The 21,994-nt window shown below is 42.6% G+C and overlaps 2 protein-coding genes across 10 annotated transcripts in view; one reads left to right on the top strand and one right to left on the bottom strand.

Moving 5' to 3' along the window:
* The window catches only part of HOMER2 (homer scaffold protein 2), a 144,715-nt gene extending 131,115 nt beyond the window's left edge, over nucleotides 1-13,600 (bottom strand). For 6 of the 8 annotated variants that reach the window (XM_073996574.1, XM_073996575.1, XM_045395924.2 and 3 more), the window contains exon 1: nucleotides 13,309-13,600. The gene's annotated coding sequence lies outside the window, so the exon portion shown is untranslated. Of the gene's footprint in view, nucleotides 1-13,227 lie in introns of all 8 variants that reach the window. The other 2 variants (XM_065548324.2, XM_045395920.3) reach the window with 2 other exon arrangements.
* A 49-nt stretch (nucleotides 13,601-13,649) lies between these two features.
* RAMAC (RNA guanine-7 methyltransferase activating subunit) lies at nucleotides 13,650-18,445 on the top strand. 2 transcript variants are annotated; one of them, XM_045395928.2, is made up of 4 exons: nucleotides 13,650-13,810; nucleotides 14,775-14,819; nucleotides 16,463-16,641; nucleotides 17,645-18,445. In XM_045395928.2, the coding sequence occupies exons 3-4, from the start codon at nucleotides 16,472-16,474 to the stop codon at nucleotides 17,829-17,831; spliced, it is 357 nt and encodes a 118-aa protein (XP_045251863.1). In that variant the 5' UTR covers nucleotides 13,650-13,810; nucleotides 14,775-14,819; nucleotides 16,463-16,471; the 3' UTR covers nucleotides 17,832-18,445. The 2 variants fall into 2 exon arrangements, with proteins under 2 accessions (XP_045251863.1, XP_045251864.1); XM_045395929.2 differs by lacking the exon at nucleotides 14,775-14,819.
* Nucleotides 18,446-21,994: the final 3,549 nt, after the last annotated feature.

Below are 21,994 nucleotides of genomic sequence, written 5' to 3'. Positions count from 1 at the left end.
ACCCAAAGTGACGTGGCCCTCTGAGTAACAAAATGCTTTATATGGAGGTAAAAGTTGTATCTGGGCGCTAAGCAGTGAGCCTGCAGTTCTACATGTTTGGACCTGGTGGACATCTTACTCTGTGTGAGTTCTCAAGAATCATTAAATTTGGGGTAGACCTCCGTGAGGTACACATGCCTGGCATGTAGTAAATGCTCAATATTTACTACATAATGGTAGTCCTAGTAGTCTTCACATTTTAACATGGTTGTTTTCATAGGACAATGACAAAATGTTTGTATTAGAATCCCTTGTCAAGCCAAGTTAGAGTGTTTTATTTTGGTTTGAGAAACAGTGAGGAACTGTTTGTTAATGCTTATCTAGGCTACAGAAAACACATCATAGTTCATAAAATCATTATAATCTCATTTTGGAAGCAGGAAACTAAGCCTCAGAGAAGTATCTCGGCAAAGTCACTCAGGTCATCTGCATCCATCTAAAGCCAATGTGTGGCCAGGCACGGTGGCTCACACCTGTAATTCCAGCACTTTGGAAGGCCGAGGTCGGCAGATTACATGAGGCCAGAAGTTCGAGACCAGTGTGGCCAACATGGTGACACACTGTCTCTACTAAAAATACAAAAATTAGCCAGTCATGGTGGTGCACACCTGTAATCCCAGCTACTCGGGAGGCTGAGGCAGAAGAATCACTTGAACCCAGGAGTCTGAGGCACGAGAATCACTTGAACCCAGGATGCGGAGGTGGCAATGAGCACAGATCGCGCCACTGCACTCCAGCCTGGGTGAAAAAATTAAGCCAATGTCCTTCCCACTTAAAAATACTAAAGATCGGCCAAGCGCGGTGGCTCACACCTGTAATCCCAGCACTTTGGGAGGCAGAGGCGGGTGGATCACCTGAGGTCAGGAGTTTCAGACCAGCATGATCAACATGGAGAAACCCCATCTCTACTAAAAATACAAAATTAGCTGGGCGTGGTGGCGTGTCTGTAGTCCCAGCTACTTGGGAGGCTGAGGCAGGAGAACTGCTTGAATCCGGGAGGCGGAGGTTACAGTGAGCCGAGATCGCACCACTGCACTCCCATCTGGGCAACAAGAACGAAACTCCATCTCAAAAAAACAAACAAAAAAAATAATAAAGATCTCCATACAGCAAAGGTTCACCACTCACCTATGGGAAGGGCAGACTTCTACGTACCACGGCAACAACAGAGTCAACACATGACAATGTCTAATTAGAATGAATATGCTCTAATCTGAGGAGAGAGACATATTTCCCCAGGTGAGTGAGGGTCATAGCTCATATTCCAAATATGATTGGGATGATATTACACAGGGGCTCCCTGGGGGAACTTGGGAGAGGAGACTAGTAAAGAGCTCTGTGAGTCAGCCCACAGGGAAATGCAGCAGTCTTGGAGTGTGTCTCTGAAGAGTATTCTACAAAAGAATTAGGACCCACAGAATGGGGGAAGATATTTACAAACTACCCATCTGACAAGGGATTAACAACAAGAATACATAAGGAGGCCAAATAACTCAATAAGAAAAAATCTAATAATCCAAAAAAAAAAAAAAAAGCAAAAGATGTGTTTTTGTTTGAGACTAAGTCTTGCTCTGTCACCCAGTCTGGAGTGCCATGGCATAATCTCAGCTCACTGCAACCTCCACCTCCCAGTTCAAGCAATTATCATGTCTCAGCCTCCCAAGTGGCTGGGATTACAGGTGCATGCCACCACCCCGGCTAATTTTTGTATTTTTTGTAGAGACGGAGTTTCACCATGTTGAGCAAGCTGGTCTGCAACTCCTGACCTCAAGTGATCCGCCCGCCTTGGCCTCCCAAAGTGCTGGGATTACAGACATAAACGTCTGGCCAGGCAAATGATTTGAACAGTGTTTTTTGTTTTGTTTTGTTTTGTTTGAGACAGAGTTTCGCTCTTGTTGCCCAGACTGGAGTGCAACGGTGCAATCTCGGCTCACAACAACCTCCTCCTCCCAGGTTCAAGCGATTCTCCTGTCTCAGCCTCCCAAGTAGCTGGGATTACAGGCGCCACCACCACACTCAGCTAATTTTTTGTATTTTTAGTAGAGGTGGGGTTTCACTATGTTGGCCAGGCTGGTCTCAAACTCCTGACCTCAAACAATCTACCCACCTCGGCCTCCCAAAGTACTGGGATTACAGGCGTGAGCCACCATGCCCAGCCGACATTTCTTAAAATAAGATATACAGGCCAGGTGCGGTGGCTCACGCCTGTAATCCCAGCACTTTGGAAGGCCGAGGTGGGTGGATTGCCTGAGGTCAGGAGTTCAAGACCAGCCTGGCCCACTTGGTAAAACCCCGTCTCTACTAAACATACAAAAATTAGCTGGGTGTGATGGCGGGTGCCTGTAATCCCAGCTACTCTGGAGGCTGAGGCAGGAGAATCACTTGAACCAAGGAGGCGGAGGTTGCAGTGAGCCAAGATCGCACCACTGCACTCCAGCCTGGGCAAAAGACAGACTCCATCTCAAAAAGAAAAAAAAGACATACAAATGGCAAACAGGCATATGAAAAGGTGCTCAACGTCACTGATCACCAGAGAAATGCAGATCAAAACTACAATGAGGTATCATCTCACCAGAGTTAAAACAGCTTATATCCAAAAGACAGGCAATGAATGCTGGTGAGGATGTTGAGAAAAGGGAAGCCTCATACATTGTTGGTGGGAAGGTAAATTAGTACAACCACTATGGAGAAATTTTGGAGGTTCCTCAAAAAACTAAAAACAGAGCTACCATTTGATCCAATAATCCCACTGCTAGGTATATACCCAAAAGAAAGGAAATCAGCATATCAGAGATATCTGCACTCTCATGTTTGCTGCAGCATGGTTCACAGTAGCTAAAATTTGGAAGCAATCTAAGTGTCTATCAACAGATAATTGGATAAAGAAAGTGTGGTACATATACACAATGGAGTACTATTCAGCCATAAAAAAGAATGAGGTCCTGTCATTTGCAACACCATAGATGGAACAGGAGGTCATTATATTAAGTGAAATAAGCCTGGCACAGAAAGACAAACATTGCATGTTCTCACTTACTTGTGGAATCTAAAAATCACAACAATTGAACTCATGGAGATAAAGAGTAGGATGGTTACCAGAGGCTAAGAAGGGTAGTGGCATGATGGGGGATGGTGGTGGGGATAGTTAAATAGTACAACAAAAATAGAGTAAGACCTACTATTTGATAGCACAACAGAGTGACTATAGTAAATAATAATAGTACATTTTAAAATAACTAAAAGAGTGTTATTGGATTGTTTGTAACACAAAGGATAAATGCTTGAGGGGATGGATACGCCATTCTCCATGATGTTCTTATTTCACATTGTGTGCTGGTATCAAAGCATCTCCTGTGTCCCATAAATATATACACCTACTATGTACCCATATAAATTAAAAAATTTTTAAAATTTTAAATAAAATAAATTTTAAAAGAATGGTCAGTTTGCATCCTCTGTACCCAAGAATTCATATTCCTCACAGGAGCTCACTTCTGGCAATCCATATAGTGTGTGTGTGCATGCACTCTGTGTATATGTTTGTTGCAGAATCACCTTCTTCAGTAAATTTCTCAAGGTTAATTTCACTTTCCTCTTATTCTTCCTTTACCCTGAAGTACCTCTATACTTATACACCTAGTTGCAATTATCTCTCCCTGCATCCCATTAGATTATTATGCACTGTTTTATTTATTTATTTATTTATTTATTTATTTATTTATTTTTGAGACAGAGTCTGCTCTGTCACCCAGGCTGGAGTGCACTGTTGCGACCTCAGCTCACTGCAACCTCCACCCCCCAAGTTCAAGCGATTCTCCTGCCTCAGCCTCCCAAGTATCTGGGATTACAGTTGCCTGCCACCACACCCAGCTAATTTTTGTATTTTTAGTAGAGATGGGGTTTGCCATGTTGGCCAGGCTGCTCTAGAACTCCTGACCTCAGGTGATGCACCCACTTCGGCTTCCCAAAGTGTTAGGATTACAGGCGTGAGGCCACGCTATTTTATATACTGCATATATTACCATCATAACTATCTTTTGGTTGACTCTACAATTAGATCTTAAGATTTGTGTGGGGTTTTTTTTTTTTTTGAGACAGAGTTTTGCTCTTGTTGCCCAGGCTGGAGTACAATGGCATGATCTTGGCTCACCACAACCTCCAGGGTTCAGGCAATTCTACTGCCTCAGCCTTCCAAGTAGCTGGGATTACAGGAATGCGCCACCACGCCCAGCTAATTTTGTACTTTTAGCAGAGACAGGGTTTCACCATGTTGCCCAGGCTGGTCTCAAGCTCCTGACCTCAGGTGATCTGCCCCCCTTGGCCTCCCAAAGTGCCGGATTACAGGCATGAGCCACCGTACCCAGCTGTGTTCCACATGTTTTTAACTCTCCTCACTCCCACAACACTAAGCCCAGAAATAAATTGTATAGCAATGTTTGTGGGGTGGAAAAAAAACCTAAGAATCTTTAGATTAGGATTATACCTGAACACAAAATATTAAATGATCTTACTTTGTGTTAACAAAAATCAAGCAAATTATAGCAAAATGCTAAAGAAAAAAAGTAATTTTTGCGGTACAGAAATAAGTGCTTACAGCTCATTTCTAGCCAGTAGTGGTTTAGTCATAGGGAGGTTGTTAAACACCTTTCTGAGAAGCTCCCGAGGCACATGTGTTATCGAAGGGAACATATGGAACCCACCATGGGTGCAAACGGGGTGCCTGGGATTACTTGGATCCACGGTTTTGTTAATTTTCCAATTCTGTTAAAGGATTCACCTTCATTCTGATTAACTTACTTAAATGTTTACCTCATATTTGCCAACTGTTTAAATTGGTACTTCAACTGTTGTGACCATCTGCTCAGAGAAAACTTTTAGATGATGTCACAATTTTCAGAGCCTCAGATCAGTTTTAGAGCTGGAGGAGACCTTATAAATTGTAAAGTCTAAGTCCTTCACTCTTATGTTAATAAATATCTCTTCACTGCCTGATGTGTCAGCCTCAGTGCTAGGGCTGGAGATGAAGAGACATCACACATGGTCCCTGTACTCTTAGCACTTACACTGTAGCAGGAAAGAGGGACATCAAAACAGATTCAATAAGGTAATGTGAATGCCTATCTGATAAAAGGGAGTCCAGGGAACAAATGTGTTATGTACAAGAGGTGGGCTGAGTCTTTATATATGATTGAATGTTGACTCAGGGGAGAGGAAATGGGAAAAAATTAGTCAAAAATAAAACTGGAAGCCTGGGCCCGGTGGATCACGCCTATAATCCCAGCACTTTGGGAGGCTGAAGCAGGTGGATCATTTGAGGTCAGCATTTCAAGACCAGCCTGGCAAACATGGTGAAACCCCGTCTCCACCAAAAATACAAAAATTAGCTGGGTGTGGCAGCAGGCACCTGTAATCTCAGCTACTCCAGAGGCTAAGGCAGGAGAATCACTTGAACCCGAGAAGCAGAGGTTGCAGCAAGTCGAGATCGTGCCTCTGCACTCCAGCCTAGGCAACAGAGGGAGACCCCATCTTAAAATAAACAAACAAACCTGGAGAGGAAGGCAGGGGTGAGATCAATAAATATTAACTGAGCACCAACTATGTATCAGATTGTCAGACTCTATGCTCATTGCTAAAGATGTGAAAGACACGGCCTTACCCTCCAGGAGTTTATTATTTAGGTGGATGTAAACAAATTACAATTACTCACAGGAATTCACTTCCTGTGATAAACGCATGACTAGGTATATGAAAGATATAAAGGAAAAAATAATCTGTTCTCCTTGGAGGTGGGGACAATACTGGGATGTATTACGGAAGATCACCTGAAGAGGCTGTTTACCAGGTAGAGCAGAGTGGGGAGGGCACTGCAAACAGAAGCAACAGCATGTGTTCAACACAGAACAAAGTCTTCCAATAACTTTAAACAGTTTGATATGGGTATGCATTTAGTTCGTTTAGGCAGTGATACAGTTTGGCTGTGTCCCCACCCAAATCTCATTTTGTACTTTCAACAATCCCCATGTGTTGTGGGAGGGAGGTAATTGAATCATGGGGGTAGTTTCCCCCATGCTATTCTTGTGAGAGTGGGTAAGTTCTCATGAGATATGACAGTTTTTCATTTTTTTGAGAGGGAGTCTCACTCTATTGCCAGGCTGGAGTTCAGTGGCATGATCTCAGCTCACTGCAACCTCTGCCTCCCGGGTTCAAGCGATTCTCCTGCCTCAGCCTCCTGAGTAGCTGGGACTACAGGTGTGTGCTACTACACCCAGCTAGCTTTTGAATTTTAGTAGAGACGGGGTTTCACCATGTTGGCCAGGATGGTCTCGATCTCTTGACCTCGTGATCCACCCACCTCGGCCTCCCAAAGTGCTGGGATTACAGGCGTGAGCCACTGCACCCAGCCCCAATCTGACAGTTTTATAAAGGGCTTCCCCCTTCACTTGGTTCTCACTTTTCTCTCTCCTGCCACTATGTAAAGAAGGACGTGTTTGTTTCCCTTTCTGCCATAATTGTAAGTTTCCTGTGGCCTCCCCAGCCATGCTGCACTGTGAGTCAATTAAACCTCTTACCTTTATAAATTACCTAGTCTTAGGTATATCTTTATTAATAAAGCAGCATAAGAACAGACTAATACAGGGAGAGTGGCAGGAGATGATACTGGACCAATAAGACAGAGTTGAATCTTGATCAGCTGCGCATTCCAAACTAAGGAGCTTGGATTGTATCCTAGAAGAAATTAGGAAAGGTTGATGGATCCAGGGCTAGATATAATCAAGCTACTCTGAGCTAGCTGATAGATATATAATTAATTATATTATCATCAATTATTTTCTGTATGTTTCACAATGATAAAGGATGCTCTACTAGCAGAGTGGAGAAGGGTCTGGAGGGGAGCAAGGCCAGATACAGGGACTGACCAGTTAAGAGACTGTCACCTTGGTTTGTGTGAAAAATGATGAATGCTATAACCAAGAGGGTGACATGAAGGAAAGAAGAGGAGTGGACAAACAGAAGAGAAAGTTCAGTCAGAAGCTGAAGTTCACAGGACTTAAGGAGACACTAAGTATCTGGAGTAAGAGAGATGGAAGAGTCCAGGATGGCTGCTAGATTTCTGGCAAGGGAAACTGGGAGGAAGCATTCTCTGAAAATGGAAAGAGAGGTAGATAAACAGGTTCAGGAAGAAAGATGAACTCCCATTTAGACACATGCTGCAGATGCCTGTTGGACATCCAGATGGAAATTTCTAGCAAGCAGGAGTATTTACGAGTCTAGAGCTCATATGTGATGGATGGCTGGAGATATCCATTGTTGAGTCATCGGAACAGAAATGGAAGCTGAAGCCACAAAAGTGATAGTCTGCATAGGCAACACAAGGAGAGTACAGGCAAGGTTATGGGGATACCAACATTTAAGCAGCAGGCAGAGGAAGAGAGAATCAGCCAAAGAGACAGAGATAGAAAAGTGTATCAAATATATGTATGTATGTTTATATATATACACATATAGATATATAAATTTCTGTAAATAATTTTTATTTTTTGTTATATACCACTAAGAGGTATATATTATGTTTTGATGTCTTAAAAAAGGGCCCAGCCAGGAGCATGCCTGAAATACACAAACCAACCGATCAAGAGCCATACCCCCTCTATATGGCCCATCCACCCCACAAGACAATATTCCTGTCTCAATCACCCCAGGGCCAGGTACCAGGCAACTAGGGACCATCCCTATAGTTTACAGCCCTCTGAAGTTATTCAAACTAGCCAATCCTAAAATGTTTACCCTGACCTGCCTTTCCTTTCCTAATGAAACTCCAGTAAAGACTCCAGCTTAATGCTTTCCCCTTGCTTCTGTCTTCTGCCTCTGACCACCCTGGTGTCTTTCACATGTGCCCCTGCGTGGCGTGTTGTGCTTCCTATCTCCAGGACTTGTGAGTATAATGAACTTTGTTTTTCAGAGCCTCTCCTGTATCTCCTTTTGTGGCCACACCTGACTGACCATCACATAAAATAATACAGAACAATAAGAAAACAGTGACCCCGGGAAGAGGAAAATCATGAGAAACTTGGAAACAAAGTGAGAAGGTTTAAAGGAGGAAGGAGATAAAGGCGACAAATACTGCACAGATACGAAATATGCTGACGATTTTAAAAAGAGTCTTGAATTTGGCCCTGGGAAAACTTTTCCCTAGTGAACTTTGCCAGGGTGGTTTTAGTAGAGTGGTTTCAGTGGAGTACTCAAGGGCAGAAATTGGACTGAATTGTATGGAAAAGGTAGAGAAGTATAAACTGCAGGTGTGGAGTATTCTTTGTAAAATACCCATGGGGGTGGGGGGCGGGAGGGGGCACGGGAAGGAGATCCGAGATAGTCTGAGGAGGATACAGGATTGAGGGCAGGGTATTGGTTTTGTCTTGAGACTGAAGAAATTTGAGCAAGTGTGGGGATGCAAGCAGCCAGTAAAGAGGGAGAGTTGAAAACAGAGAAGAGAGAAGGAATAATTGCAAGCACAACTTGCAAGAGCAGAGGATGCACTGGCCAAAGACACAGGCAACTGCAAGCTGCCCAATATCTCCCTCTTCCTATCCCATTTGACAGGCCCATTTACCAGCTGTGCCCCTGGATAAATTGCATAACCTCTTGACCGCTTTACTGTCTCTAAAGTGGTTGTTGTCCAAGATCACAAATGGCCTCTGAAAGTCGAGTTCTTTTGATGCTAGGATTCCCCAGGACTTTCTGCTGGTGTGTTTTGCCTGTAGATCATTGGGTCAAACTAAGGTTTAAAGTTATGAGTAATTGCGCACTGCCATTGGGAATGTAAAATGGCACAGCCATTATGGAAAACACTATGGTGGTTCCTCAGAAAATTAATAATAAAGTTATCATATGATCCAGCAATTCCACTTCTGGGTATATACTCAAAAGAATAGAAAGCAGGGACTTAAATAGATATTTGTATATCTATATTTACAGACACATTATTCATAATAGCCAAAAAGAGGAAGCAGCTCAAGTGTCCATTAATAGATGAATGGATAACAAAATACGGTATAAACATACAATGCAATATTATTCAATAAAAGGGAAGGAAATTCTGACATACGCTACAATGTGGATGAACCTTGAGGACCTTATGCTAAGTTAAATAAGCCAGTCACAAAACGGCATATAATGTATTTCATTTGCATGATGTACCTAGAGTAGTCATATTCATAAAGACAAAGTAGAATGGTGGTTGCTAGGGGCAGGGAGGAGAGGAAAATGCAGTTATGGCTTCATGGGCACAGAATTTCAGTGTGAGAAGACGAAAAAATTTCTGGAGATGGATGGTGGTGATGGTTGCACAACAATGTGAATGTACTTACTGTCAATGACCTCTGCACTTAAAAATGGTTAAAATGGTAAATTTTATGTTACATATATTTTACCACAATTTAAAAAATACATCTGCTTAGGTAAAACAAAATGTCTACAATTAGTAGAAAAAGACACTATAAATATCATGATGTAACCTTTCTCATACATATCAACAGGCCCAAGGATATTAATATCCAGAAGAATATAACTGATGCTTGAACAGTGACTTTTAGTTGCCAAGCAAAGATTAAATTATGGCCCACATACTATGGTTATACCAGATAGGTAAGAGGCACATTTTGCAAACATTTCCATCAAAAGTGGTTTCAATGAAAAATTTCTGATGCTTAAAGTTTGAGTGTCAGTTATCTAGAAAATTCCCCTTCATGAAACAGATTTCCTGTTGTCAGAAAATGAGACATAATAATCAATAAGATAACAGAGTATGAAAAGACATTGGTAGGCAGAAAATAATTTCATTTGAAAATTTGAAAATCTGCTGGAATACCTAGAGTTCTTCATAGAAACTCTCAGAGGCCTAGAGGCCCCTAAGTGTCACACACAAATTTACAGGAAGGAAATACCAGTTGAGTATGCCTGCTATGAAAATCTGAAATCCAAAATGCTCCAATGAGCATTTCCTTTGAGTGTCATGTTGGCACTCAAAAAGTTTTGGATTTGGGGACATTTTGGATTTTGGATTTGGGGATTAGGGATGCCCAACCTATATATTCTTTTCTGGGTAAGTCCTCATTACTTACAAATAATGTCAGTAATAGTCACAAGGAAACAAGCAAACTAGCCTACAAGAAGCCCCTTTCCAAATATCCTCCTTGATTCCTGATATTAGGTGGGGAAGCATTTTTCTCAGTTTTTCATTTGTTACACCGCCCCCTTCAAGTTTTCTATGTCCTATTCTTGTCTCCTAAATATGGGTATTTCCTGAGGGATAGGCCTTGGTAGCCTTCTCTTCTCTATGAATGCTTTCCCTGTTGAAAAGATCATATACAGCTGCTCCTTGATTTTTGACAGGGTTATGTCCAGATAAACCCATCATAAGTAGAAATATCATTAAGTCAAAAATGCAGTTAGTACACCTAATCTACCAAACATCATAGTTTGGCTTAGCCTACCTTAAACATGCTCAGGACACTTACATTAGCCTATAGTTGGGCAGGCTCATTTAACACAAAGCTTATTTTATAATAAAGTGTTGAATATCTCATATAATTTATTGACTACTATACTGAAAGTGAAAAATAGAATGTATAGGTACTCAAAGTACACTGCTACTGAATGCACATGGTACCACTGTAAAGTATAACAATCGTTAAGTCAAACTGTCCTGTCGGGGAGCATCTGTACACAAGTTATTTCAACTATTGTTTCTTCATGAATTACTGACACATTTACACATCTGGGCAGAGACTCTCTTTCCTGAGCTTTAGTCTTGAATTTCTAACAACACCCCCGGAAATTTTCTCTTGAATATTTCACCAGTGTTTCAAATTTTACAAATGTATTTGGGCTCTGAGTTCATTTTTGCCTTAAAGCCAATTTACCTTATAGATATTCCTTTTCAGCCCCAATTTCCCAGGCTTAAATAATTGGAGTCTTTCCTGATTTCTCTTTTTTTTTTTTTTTTTTTTTTTTAGATGGAGTCTCACTCTGTTGCCCAGGCTGGAGTGCAGTGGTGGAATCTCAGCTCACTGCAACCTCTGCCTCCCAGGTTGAAGCAATTCTCCCTGCCTCAGCTTCCCGAGTAGCTGGGATTACAGGTGCCCGCGACCACGCCCAGCTAATTTTTTTGAATTTTTAGTAAAGACAGGATTTCACCATGTTGGTCAGGCTGGTCTTGAACTCCTGACATCAGGTGATCCACCTGCCTCAGTCTCTCAAAGTGCTGGGATTACAGCAGTGAGCCACCACACCCAGCTTCTTCCCTGATTTCCCTTTTTTTTTTTTTTTTTTTTGGTTCTTTTTTTTTGGAGATGGAGTCTCGCTCTGTCGCCCAGGCTGGAATGCAGTGGCGCGATCTTGGCTCACTGCAAGCTCCGCCTCCCAGGTTCACGCCATTCTCCTGCCTCAGCCTCCGGAGTAGCTGGGACTACAGGTGCCTGCCACCACGCCCGGCTAATTTTTTGTGTTTTTAATAGAGACAGGGTTTCACCGTGTTCGCCAAGATGGTCTCGATCTCCTGACCTCGTGATCCGCCCGCCTCAGCCTCCCAAAGTGGTGGGATTACAGGCATGAGCAACCGGGCCCGGCCTCCTTCCCTGATTTCTGCCAATCTTTTTCTCCCATCATCCACTCAGTAACTAAGGATAGTACTATTCACATTAAGTACTGTACACTAACCAATTGCACTAAAGGAGCTCCAGGATAGTACTATTCAATTATTGTAACCTTGGTTGTTACACCTCTTACCTTTACTACCCAACACCAAGACTATCCTATTCCCTCATCCATACTATCCTATACACTTTTGCTAGGTTAATGTTTCTAAAACATTACTTGGAATATTCATAGTTCTATCATTCATTCCACAAACACTTACTTAGTGCTAACTTCATGTAAAAAGCACAATGTGGGGCTGGGCTTGGTGGCTCAGGCCTGTAATCCCAGCCCTTTGGGAGGCTGAGGTAGGTGGACTGCTTGAGCCCAGAGCTCAAGACCAGACTGGGCAATACTGCGAAATTTCATCTCTACAAAAATACGAAAAATTAGCAGGGCAGTGGTGTGCACCTGTAGTCCCAGCTCTCGGGAGGCTGAGCCAAGAGGATCACCTGAGCCCAGGAAGTTGAGGCTGCAGTATGCCATGCTCACGTCACTGCACTCCAGCCTGGGCAACAGAATGAGACCCTGTGTCAAAGAAACAAACAAACAAACAAAGAAGCACAATGTTAATACACTCCAGAATGTAGAAATGCATTGGATAAAGGCCTGTTTACAGTTTAATAGGGGGAAAAACTTGCAAGTAAATAATTGTAGATCGAAGTTAGAAAGTGGTAATAACTAAATACATGAAGTTCCAGAAATATGATGGATTCTCAATAGAAAGAAAAATTATTTCTAGGTGGAGATGTCACTTTCTAAAGCTTTAAATAATGGAAAGAACTTCAGTATTTGGAGATGAGAGGGAGGGACAGGTATTTCATGCAAGGGACATAAGCAATCTATAAAAATGTAATGATTTATGCATGAAGTACTTCACAGGGTCTGGTTTACCACTGACTGAGGGAGAATGGAAGGGGAACAGCAGAAAACAAAAAAAACTTTTGAATCCAAGTTAATAAACTTGACCTCTACAGGCAACAGAGAGGCATTGGATCAGCTATTTTGGATCACGGTGGTGCTTGAAGATGACTACTCCTATAGCAGGTATATGTCAGATAGATTAGTAGCAGAGTGATGCTAGAGGCAGGACATCAATGAGAAAAGTACTGCACTGACACCGTGCAGGGGATGGTAATGAGAACTTTGGTTAGGTGGGGGCAGTGGTTAAGAGGATGCCAGAATTACTGTAGGGGTACAATCGACAGGACTTGGCAAGTGATTGGAGCATGGGAAGGAAAGAAAGGGCATCAAATCTGACATCAAAGTTTCCAAGTTGATTGTATTAACAAAAACGGGTGCATAGCCTGGGAAGTAGTTTGGGAGGGAAGAGGCCAAGCTTTGTCGGGATATTAAGTGTTTATACATTTGCGGAACATCCCAGAACACATGGGCAAGGCTCTTGGAAGTAGCTGGATACTGACGACTGAAGCTGGAGCAGAGAGTAGTATGTTTCTGCAAAACCACATACAAAACAGACTACGGAAATCTTACTACCGAGGCTTGCCCAGGCAGGAGAGAAAGGTTTAGCATCCCTGAAGTCATCAGTCGTGTCTACTCTTCACGGCCTGCTCTCACCTCAGTTCCCCACGAAGACGCCGGGAGCAGGCGGCCGGAAGGAGCCTTTCCCTCCCTTCTCCGGTGATTCCCAGAACTTCCGTCTCTACCCGTCCACGGCTCCCAGTCAAAGGAGCTTAATAGACGGCGACGTTTTAGACTGGCCACCCACCAGGCAGGCTGAAAGCGCATGGAGGGCATCATCCACCTTCAGACAGCTACTTGCCCACACCTCATCGAGCTCTGGGCGTTGCGCCAGCATTTGAAGAAGCGATCTGTTGCAAAGCGAGCCACACGACGAGCTTTAATTATCGCGAGACTTGACAGGCACCCTCAACATTAGCCCGCCGGAAGCGGAAGTCAGGTGATTGTTGGATTCTAGAGGAAGGGGCTCCGTTACATTGGAGAGCTGGAGTGGTCTGGAGTTCCACGGTGTGGTGAGCCAGAGGTCACCTCTCCTGCGGCTTCTCAGTGTCTCGCCGGCGAGGTTAGGCCCGAGTTGGATAGACATAGCCCTTGGCCGGTGAGTCGCCCAGGACGCCCGGGAGGAGGGAGCGGGGCGGCCGAGCTGGGTGGCCGGCGAGGTGTCCTCCCCCTGTGCGGTGATCTGTACTCTTTGCTAGACCGAAACCCATTTACTTCTCACGGCCCATAATTTCCCTCACTTCTGGAGGTATAAGGTGCTTCGGAAGGGAGCAAATCTGCCAGAACCTTGGTAAGCAAGCTGTGATGTGCCTTGAGGACGGACTGGAAAACGCAGTTGTTTTCAGTCTGCATCTTCGTCTGTTCCCCGGGCTCACCTCCTAGGGCAGCGAAACCCCATTCTGGTTGGTTATTTCCAGGGTTAGTCGCCCACAGCCAAAGTTCTTTGTGGTTTTATTTATGGTGAATAAATTAGTAGTGTTCAAGTACAAATCTGAAAGGCTTATCCTAAAAGAACATATATACTTTATGAAGTTCTTATTCATACTTGAACTATTTTGCTTTTGAAGACCCAGAGGACAAATCTTGTAGCTTCTTGCTCTTCACTGTGAGAACCAGTTCCCTCTCTGGAATGTTAGTTTTGGAAGTCTTTAGAGCGGTTTTTTTTTTTTTTTTGAGACGGAGTCTCGCTCTGTCGCCCAGGCTGGAGTGCAGCGGTGCGATCTCGGCTCTGCCTCCCAGGTTCAAGCGATTCTCCTGCCTCAGCCTCCCGAGTAGCTGGGACTACAGGCACTTGCCACCATGCCCGGCTAATTTTTTCTATTTTTAGGAGAGATGGGGTTTCACCGTGTTAGCCAGGCTGGTCTGGATCTCCTGACCTCGTGATCCGCCTGCCTTGGCCTCCCAAAGTGTTGGGATTACAGGCGTGGGCCACCGCGCCTGGCCTTAGAGCACTTTTACTCCAATTCTGTCCTCGAGTAAGACTCTTATGCGCTACCCTCCCCCGCAAACGCCTTTTGAGAGTTTCCTTAAATAAAGTCAAGTTTGTTTTTTTCCTCTCACAGATTTAAACAACCTAATAAGCAATACAGCTGCCTCAAATCTTTGGGGTAAGTAAAGCTTGGGTCAATTAACATTCTATTTGAATTCCATTCTCAGTAATAATACAGTTGATATTTGTTTACATGAGTGTGGGTGGGGAGTCGTGGGAGAACATGAGAACATAAAAATGGAGTAGCACCTTTTCCTTGCCTTACGATTTTTACTGCCCATCTGGATTAGGTATGGGTCATCTTTTTAGTGATTTCTATGATCCCAGTAGAATTCTTCTACGCATGATTTTAATTAGCTGAATTTATTTAAAACTCATTCCTTGGATTTGAGAATTTGACATATAGTTTGCCAATCCCAGACACATTGAAAGTCTTTTATATTTGGCATTTTATAAAGCATACTAAGAGCAATAGCCTGAAAGATAAGAGTGTCAGGCTGGGCGTGGTGGCTCACGCCTGTTATCCCAACACTTTGGGAGGCTGAGGCAGGCGGATCACCTGAGGTCAGGAGTTCAAGATCAGCCTGGCCAACATGATGAAACCCCATCTCTACTAAAAATACAAAAATTAGCGGGCAGGCGTGCACCTGTAATCCTAGTTACTCAGGAGGCTGAGACAGGAGAATCACTTGAATTCAGGAGGCGGAGACTGCTGTGAGCCGAGATCACGCCATTGCACTCCAGCCTGGGCAACAAGAGTGAAACTCCGTCTCAAAAAAAAAAAAGAAAAAGAAAAAAAACCTGGGTGCAGTGGCTCACACCTGTAATCCCAGCACTTTGGGAGGCCAAGGCGGGCAGATCATGAGGTCAGGAGTTCAAGACCAGCCTGGTCAACAAAACCCCATCTCTACTAACAATACCAAAATTAGCTGGGTGTGGTGGCATATGCCTGTAATCCCAGCTACTTGGGAGGCTGAGGCAGGAGAATTGCTTGAACCTGGGAGGCAGAGGTTGCATTGTGCTGAGATTGCGCTATTGCACTCCAGCTCTGGGCAACAGAGCAAGACTCTGTCTCGGGGAAAAAAAAAAAAAAGAAAGAAAATCTACATATTGTTTCTTGCACTCCAAACAATAATTTTGGTTTAATTTTGTTGGAGTGAAAGTAGGTAGTATAAATGTTACAAATATTTGCATATGTTTGGAGGAAAGGCAGGCTAATGAAGAAGTTACCACAGTAGCTTCCATTGTCACATCTCTTTGTCCAAAACCTTTTATTGGAAGTTAATAACGTAAGAAAAATAATTTGGGCCAGGCACAGTGGCTCAAGCCTGTAATCCCAGCACTTTGGGAGGCCAAGGTGGGAGGATCACTGAAGCCCAAGACTTCCAGCCTAGGCAACATGGCAAGACCCCATATCTTCAAAAAATACGAAAATTAGCTGGGTATGGGTGGCATGCACCTGTAGTCCCAGCAACTTGGGAGGCTGAGGTGGGAGGATTGTTTGAGCCAGGGAAGTCAAGGCTGCAGTGACCTGAGGTTGTACCACTGTGCTCCAGCCTGGGTGACAGAGTGAGAGACCCTGTCTCAAAAAAAAAAAAAGAAAATGTTGAATTCAGTATCTAAAATATGACAAGTCTGAAAGCACACAAAGGCTTCCACGAATACCCTGCCTAAAAATTGCTTACCTCTTGGTTTTTCATTATCTGGAGAGAGTGTTAATTTTTAAATTTTTTTAATGGAAATGTCTTCAAAATTGTACAGAATTTCAGAATGACTGACACTGCCGAAGCTGTTCCAAATTTTGAAGAGATGTTTGCTAGTAGATTCACAGAAAATGACAAGGAGTATCAGGAATACCTGAAACGCCCTCCTGAGTCTCCTCCAATTGTGGAGGAATGGAATAGCAGAGCTGGTGGGAACCAAAGAAACAGAGGCAATCGGTGTGTATTCAAAAGAATAAATGCAGATGGTTGATCTGGCAGAGGATCGCTTTAATCTGCTAGACTGGAAGACCAGTGAGGGCAGGGACCACTGTTTTTAGTATGCCATACCTAGTACCTAATAACAGTACCTGATACATTGTTTCTGATAGATATTTGCTTTAATATTTTTTCAGCACCATATATTTTTTTCTTGCTGTTCAAGTGTGTGTGTTTTCTTGTTTTTAGATGTTCTTTCTGTAGACTATATTTTCAATGCAAATCTACTTTAAAAACCTAGAGTTGGCCAGGTGCGGTGGCTCAAGCCTGTAATCCCAGCACTTTGGGAGGCCGAGATGGGCGGATCACGAGGTCAGGAGATCGAGACCATCCTGGCTAACACCATGAAACCCCGTCTCTACTAAAAAATACAAAAAACTAGCCAGGCGAGGTGGCGGGTGCCTGTAGTCCCAGCTACTCGGGAGGCTGAGGCACGAGAATGGCATATACCCGGGAGGCGGAGCTTGCAGTGAGCTGAGATCCGGCCACTGCACTCCAGCCTGGGTGACAGAGCGAGACTCCGTCTCAAAAAAAAAAAAAAAAAAAAAACCTAGAGTTTTCAACAACTGGTTCAATTCCAGAAAGAAAATATTGTTTTGATTTTATTTTAGGAAGAAGTTTACAAATGGAAGTTACTTTTACTTAATAATTCAAAATAGTCAAAGGAATAAATTACCATATCGTTTTTGTGCAATTAAATAGATTTCACTTTAATTTGGAACTATTCTATTGGTTATATAGTCTGCCTATGTTTCTGTAAAGTATACCTAGTATAACACTGGAAGAGTGATTTCAATCTTAGGAAAGTTTTGAATAACTGGTGCTATAACGTTCTATTGTGAAAAATGTTTTATAGTCTTATTTATTGTGTATTAGAATGAGAAACCAGAAGCACTGCTATGGGTTTGTCATAATGTTTTTTTAACAAGGGAAGTTTAAAGACTTTTTGTTTTTATTGTTGTAGGTTGCAAGACAACAGACAGTTCAGAGGCAGGGACAACAGATGGGGGTGGCCAAGTGACAATCGATCCAATCAGTGGCATGGACGATCCTGGGGTAACAATTACCCACAACACAGACAAGAACCTTACTATCCCCAGCAATATGGACATTATGGTTACAACCAGCGGCCTCCTTACGGTTACTACTGATAGAAATGTTGGCAGCTTTTAGTAAAAGCATTTACTCTGTTACCATGACAAAAGTTTGGGTGTCTTCTGTTGGTCATAGTTTTATATCTGATTTTAGAGAATGGATTATTGATTTTGTGGAAGTTGAGACTTTAAAAAAAAATAGATCTTACTTGCGAGATGCGATGGTTGCTGGGAATACCTGAAGTTGTGGATTATATTGCTTGACTTCTACCTCAGAATCTTCTTTATTTCATGACTTAATACTGCTATGAGTTTGGTATATTATTTGACCTCTAGGAGTTCTTTGTTTTACACAGAAATAAAAATTTTTAAATAGAAAATGCTTACTTTTACTTTGTAAGGTAAGAGAGTTATACATATGCTTAGATGTGTTCGTTTCTAAAATTCTAGAGGTTGATATAATCAGCTCATGAATGCACAGCTATGCTTCTTGTGATAGATTGTACATAACATCAGCAGTTGAAAGGTAAAACAATCGCTTTTTTTTTTGCTTTTGCTTTTGTAAAGTACTATGGTACTTTGTGATTCCTTACTCTATAGATGAGTCAGCGTCACATTTATTTGGGTTTCTTTTTAGAGGAAAATCAGTAATAAAGCTGTAAAATAAGGAATCGTTGTCAGTTTGTGTCTTGATCTCATGGTGGTTGGGATCAGGGTACACATTTTATGCAAACACTAAGGCTTTTCGCTAACAACATAGCAGGTCAAAATTCACACATACAAAAGTTTAACTCTGTACTGTTCACACTTTTCTTTTTAATCCTGTAAGTAATGCTGCATTTTGATTGTTCTTTTTTGGTATTTAATGTGGGCTGATTTTACAATGTTATATTCACTTGCAGATACATACCTCTGCTGCTTTCTCTTCTATAAATAGTGATGCTATAAACTTCCTTTCACAGAGATCATTCTATTTCAAATCATTTGAATGATTATTACAATGATTTCATTCAAATAAAAATTTTAAAAATTTAAGCATCTTCACTCCCAAGTTCTGGCAGTTAACCCATTTATTAATATGTTGAAATGAGATTTTTGTTTTTTTTATGCTGTCCTTCATATCTGTTGAAAAGGGCTTATTTGGTTTGAGAGTAACATTAGGAGTGCAAATTTCAACATAGGTCAAAGGAATTAACAGGCACCTTCCTAACTTTATTAGAGTGACCAAAAAAAAACACTAAATAATATTTTAAAAGGCACCTTCCAGCTGGGCGTGGTGGCTCACGCCTGTAAACCCAGCACTTTGGGAGGCTGAGGCGGGCGGATCACTTGGGGTCAGGAGTTTGAGACCAGTCTGACCAACATGATGAGACCTCCGTCTCTCTACTAAAAATACAAAAATTAGCCAGGTGTGGTGGCATGCCTGTAATCGCAGCTACTCGGGAGGCCAAGGCAGGAGAATCGCTTGAAGCCCAGAGGCAGAAGTTGAAGTGAGCCAAGATCATGCCACTGCACTCCAGCCTGGGCAACAGAGCGAGACTTCATCTCAAAAAAAAAGGGTATCTTCGTAAGCCTGTTTTTTACTGCCTTCTCTCTCAGCACCCCAGACTAGGCCCTCGAGGTTGACTTCTCCAGGTACTTCATGCTCTGCATCTACCTCTCCCTTTTATTCTCCCTTCCTGAAGAGCCACCCTCTCTGGTAACTATTTTATTGGAAACGACCTAATAAGTCATGCATTCACATTAAGATGCAAATACAATCTTAACAGTAAGGGTTTTCCCTGTACCCCCCTAATTACATCAGTAAGCAAGAAGCCAGTGCTGTTATATAAAGATAGGATTTGATACTACAGATATTTAGCCTAGATAGTAATGTCCTGACTATACCCCAGGATCTTCTCTGAAAGCAGAAGTGTTATTAAAAATATGTATCACCTGGTTGGGTATGGTGGCTCACGCCTGTTATCCCAGCACTCTGGGAGGCTGAGGCGGGAAGATCACTGGAAGCCAGGAGTTCGAGGCCAGCCTGGGCAATGTAGCAAGATACTGTCTCTACAGAAAATTTAAAAATTAGCTGGTTGTGGTGGTGCATGCCTGTAGTCCTAGCTACTTAGGAGGCTGAGGCAGGAGGATCCCTTGAGTCCAGGAAGAGTTCAAGACTACAGTGAGCTAGGATCATGCCACTGTACTCCAGTTTGGGCTAGATAGACCCTGTCTCTAAAAGTAACGATTTATAGGCTGGGCGCGGTGGCTCACGCTTGTAATCCCAGCCCTTTGGGAGGCCGAGATGGGCAGATCACCTCAGGTCAGGAGTTCGAGACCAGCCTGGCCAATATGGTAAACTCCTGTGTCTACTAAAAATACAAAAATTAGCCAGGCATGGTGGCAGATGACTGTAATCCCAGTTACTTGGGAGGCTGAGGTAAGAGAATTGCTTGAACCTGGCAGGTGGAGGTTGTAGTGACCTGAGACCATGCCATTGCACTCCAGCCTGGGCAACAAGAGTGAAACTGTGTCTCAAAAAAACAAAAAAAAAAAAGATTTATAAAATGATCACCTGAGAAAGCACAGGCAGTTGGGACAGTAGCTGACTATAGCTTTAGGGCAGGATTCTGTGCTGTGCCAGTTGTTGACACAAAGGGAGACGTATGGGTCCAAGGCCAGCGCTGGAGGAGTGCTTCTCAGGAAGCTCAGAAGAGATGTGGTTTTCCAACAGTATTTAAATGTTTTAACACCCAACACAGCTAGGCTGCATGTGTCCTGAGTATCAGCCCTGCTTGAAAACATGGGAAGAAACCTCCTTTCAACATGAGTTAATTCTGCATGCTGCATGAATAATCTATGTTGTTATGGTTTTTGTTTTCTAACAGCAGTTACTATCAGACTGTACCCCTGCGTCCCACCTGCTTAAAACCAGGAAGAAATAAAAGGCACAGTTTCTGCTTCATAGGACAGAAAATGACGTGAAAAAAAGCTTAAAGATAATTTAAGAGTGAGAACAAAGAATTAAAATAGTGTCACACAGAATTAATTTCAAGTAGACAGTCTGTTATAACAACATATGACATTAGGCATAAGGAGTCCTAGCTTCCAGTTCTGTGCTTAAAACCTATGTGACCTTGAGAAAATCATGTAAACGCTGAGCTTATTGGCTCAGCTGTAAAAATGGGGACAATACCCACCCTGCCACCCTCACAGAATTATAAAAATAAATAACCAAAGGAAGAGCTTGAGAATATAGAGTTGTGACCATTAAACCCCTAGTGGGATATAATAGGTGCTGCATAAACATTTGTTGAATCAACGGGAGGGAAGTATTTGGTAAATTGTAAAGCATAATGTTGACATAAAGGATGTAGAGTAATGGGCAGAAGATGAGGTAGGGCAGGAGAAGTTGAGAATTAAGGATCTGTGATTGTTTCCTTATGTTAATTCATATGTGAATTAGCAAAGGAAAGCAAATTATCTGATTCAGAAAATAAACACTTCAAATGTGGAAGATGGTTTGCATAAAAGTTGAGCTAAAATTAGTAGCATTTGGCCAGGCTCAGTGGCTCACGCCAGTAATCCCAGAACTTTGGGAGGCCGAGGTGGTGGACCATCTGAGGTCAGGAGTTCGAGACCAGCCTAGCCAACAAGGCAAAACCCTGTCTCTATGAAAAATACAAAAATTAGCCAGGCATGGTGGTGCACACCTGTAGTCCCAGCTACTAGGGAGGCTGAGGCTAGAGAATCGCTTGAACCTGGGAGGTGGAGGTTGCAGTGAGCCAAGATTGTGCCACTGCACTCCAGCCTCAGTGACAGGGCAAGACTCCATCTTAAACATAAATAAATACATAAATTAAAATAAAATTATAGCATTTGACATTTGAAAATTGGTAGTGAATTTAGAATGTCAAATATTAATTATTGAACACATCAGATTAATGTCCTTTTGAGAACAGGATGATGGGGACTTTGAGTTTTTTGTTTGTGTTTTGTTTTTGAGTGCTAGCTGGACTTGGGGTTACACAGAATGTAATAAAACTTGAGTCACTGCTCTGAGAATAGTTTTGGGGTTCCTGAAACCACATAGGAAAAGGACATCTGGGAAGATTTCTAGGATGGTTTTTGTTCCCAAAGCCACTTTCCTTATAATGCTCAACAGACAAATATGTAATTACCCCTTGTATTTTATTCACCTAAAGAAAAATATAGGACTTTATGATAGAATTAAGGGT

This window comes from Macaca fascicularis, chromosome 7 (assembly GCF_037993035.2).
Source record: "Macaca fascicularis isolate 582-1 chromosome 7, T2T-MFA8v1.1".
Taxonomy (NCBI): Eukaryota; Metazoa; Chordata; class Mammalia; order Primates; family Cercopithecidae; genus Macaca; species Macaca fascicularis.
The sequence above is the reverse complement of the archived record's forward strand: the minus strand, read 5'-3'. Positions and strand labels throughout refer to the sequence as shown.

What these genes read in the sequence shown, in the direction of transcription:
- RAMAC (XM_045395929.2), top strand. Translation starts at nt 16,472, where the DNA reads ATGACTGACACTGCCGAAGCTGTTCCAAATTTTGAAGAGATGTTTGCT. An exon ending in CAAAGAAACAGAGGCAATCG is followed by an intron (nt 16,642 to 17,644) that starts GTGTGTATTCAA and finishes TTATTGTTGTAG; the next exon opens with GTTGCAAGACAACAGACAGT.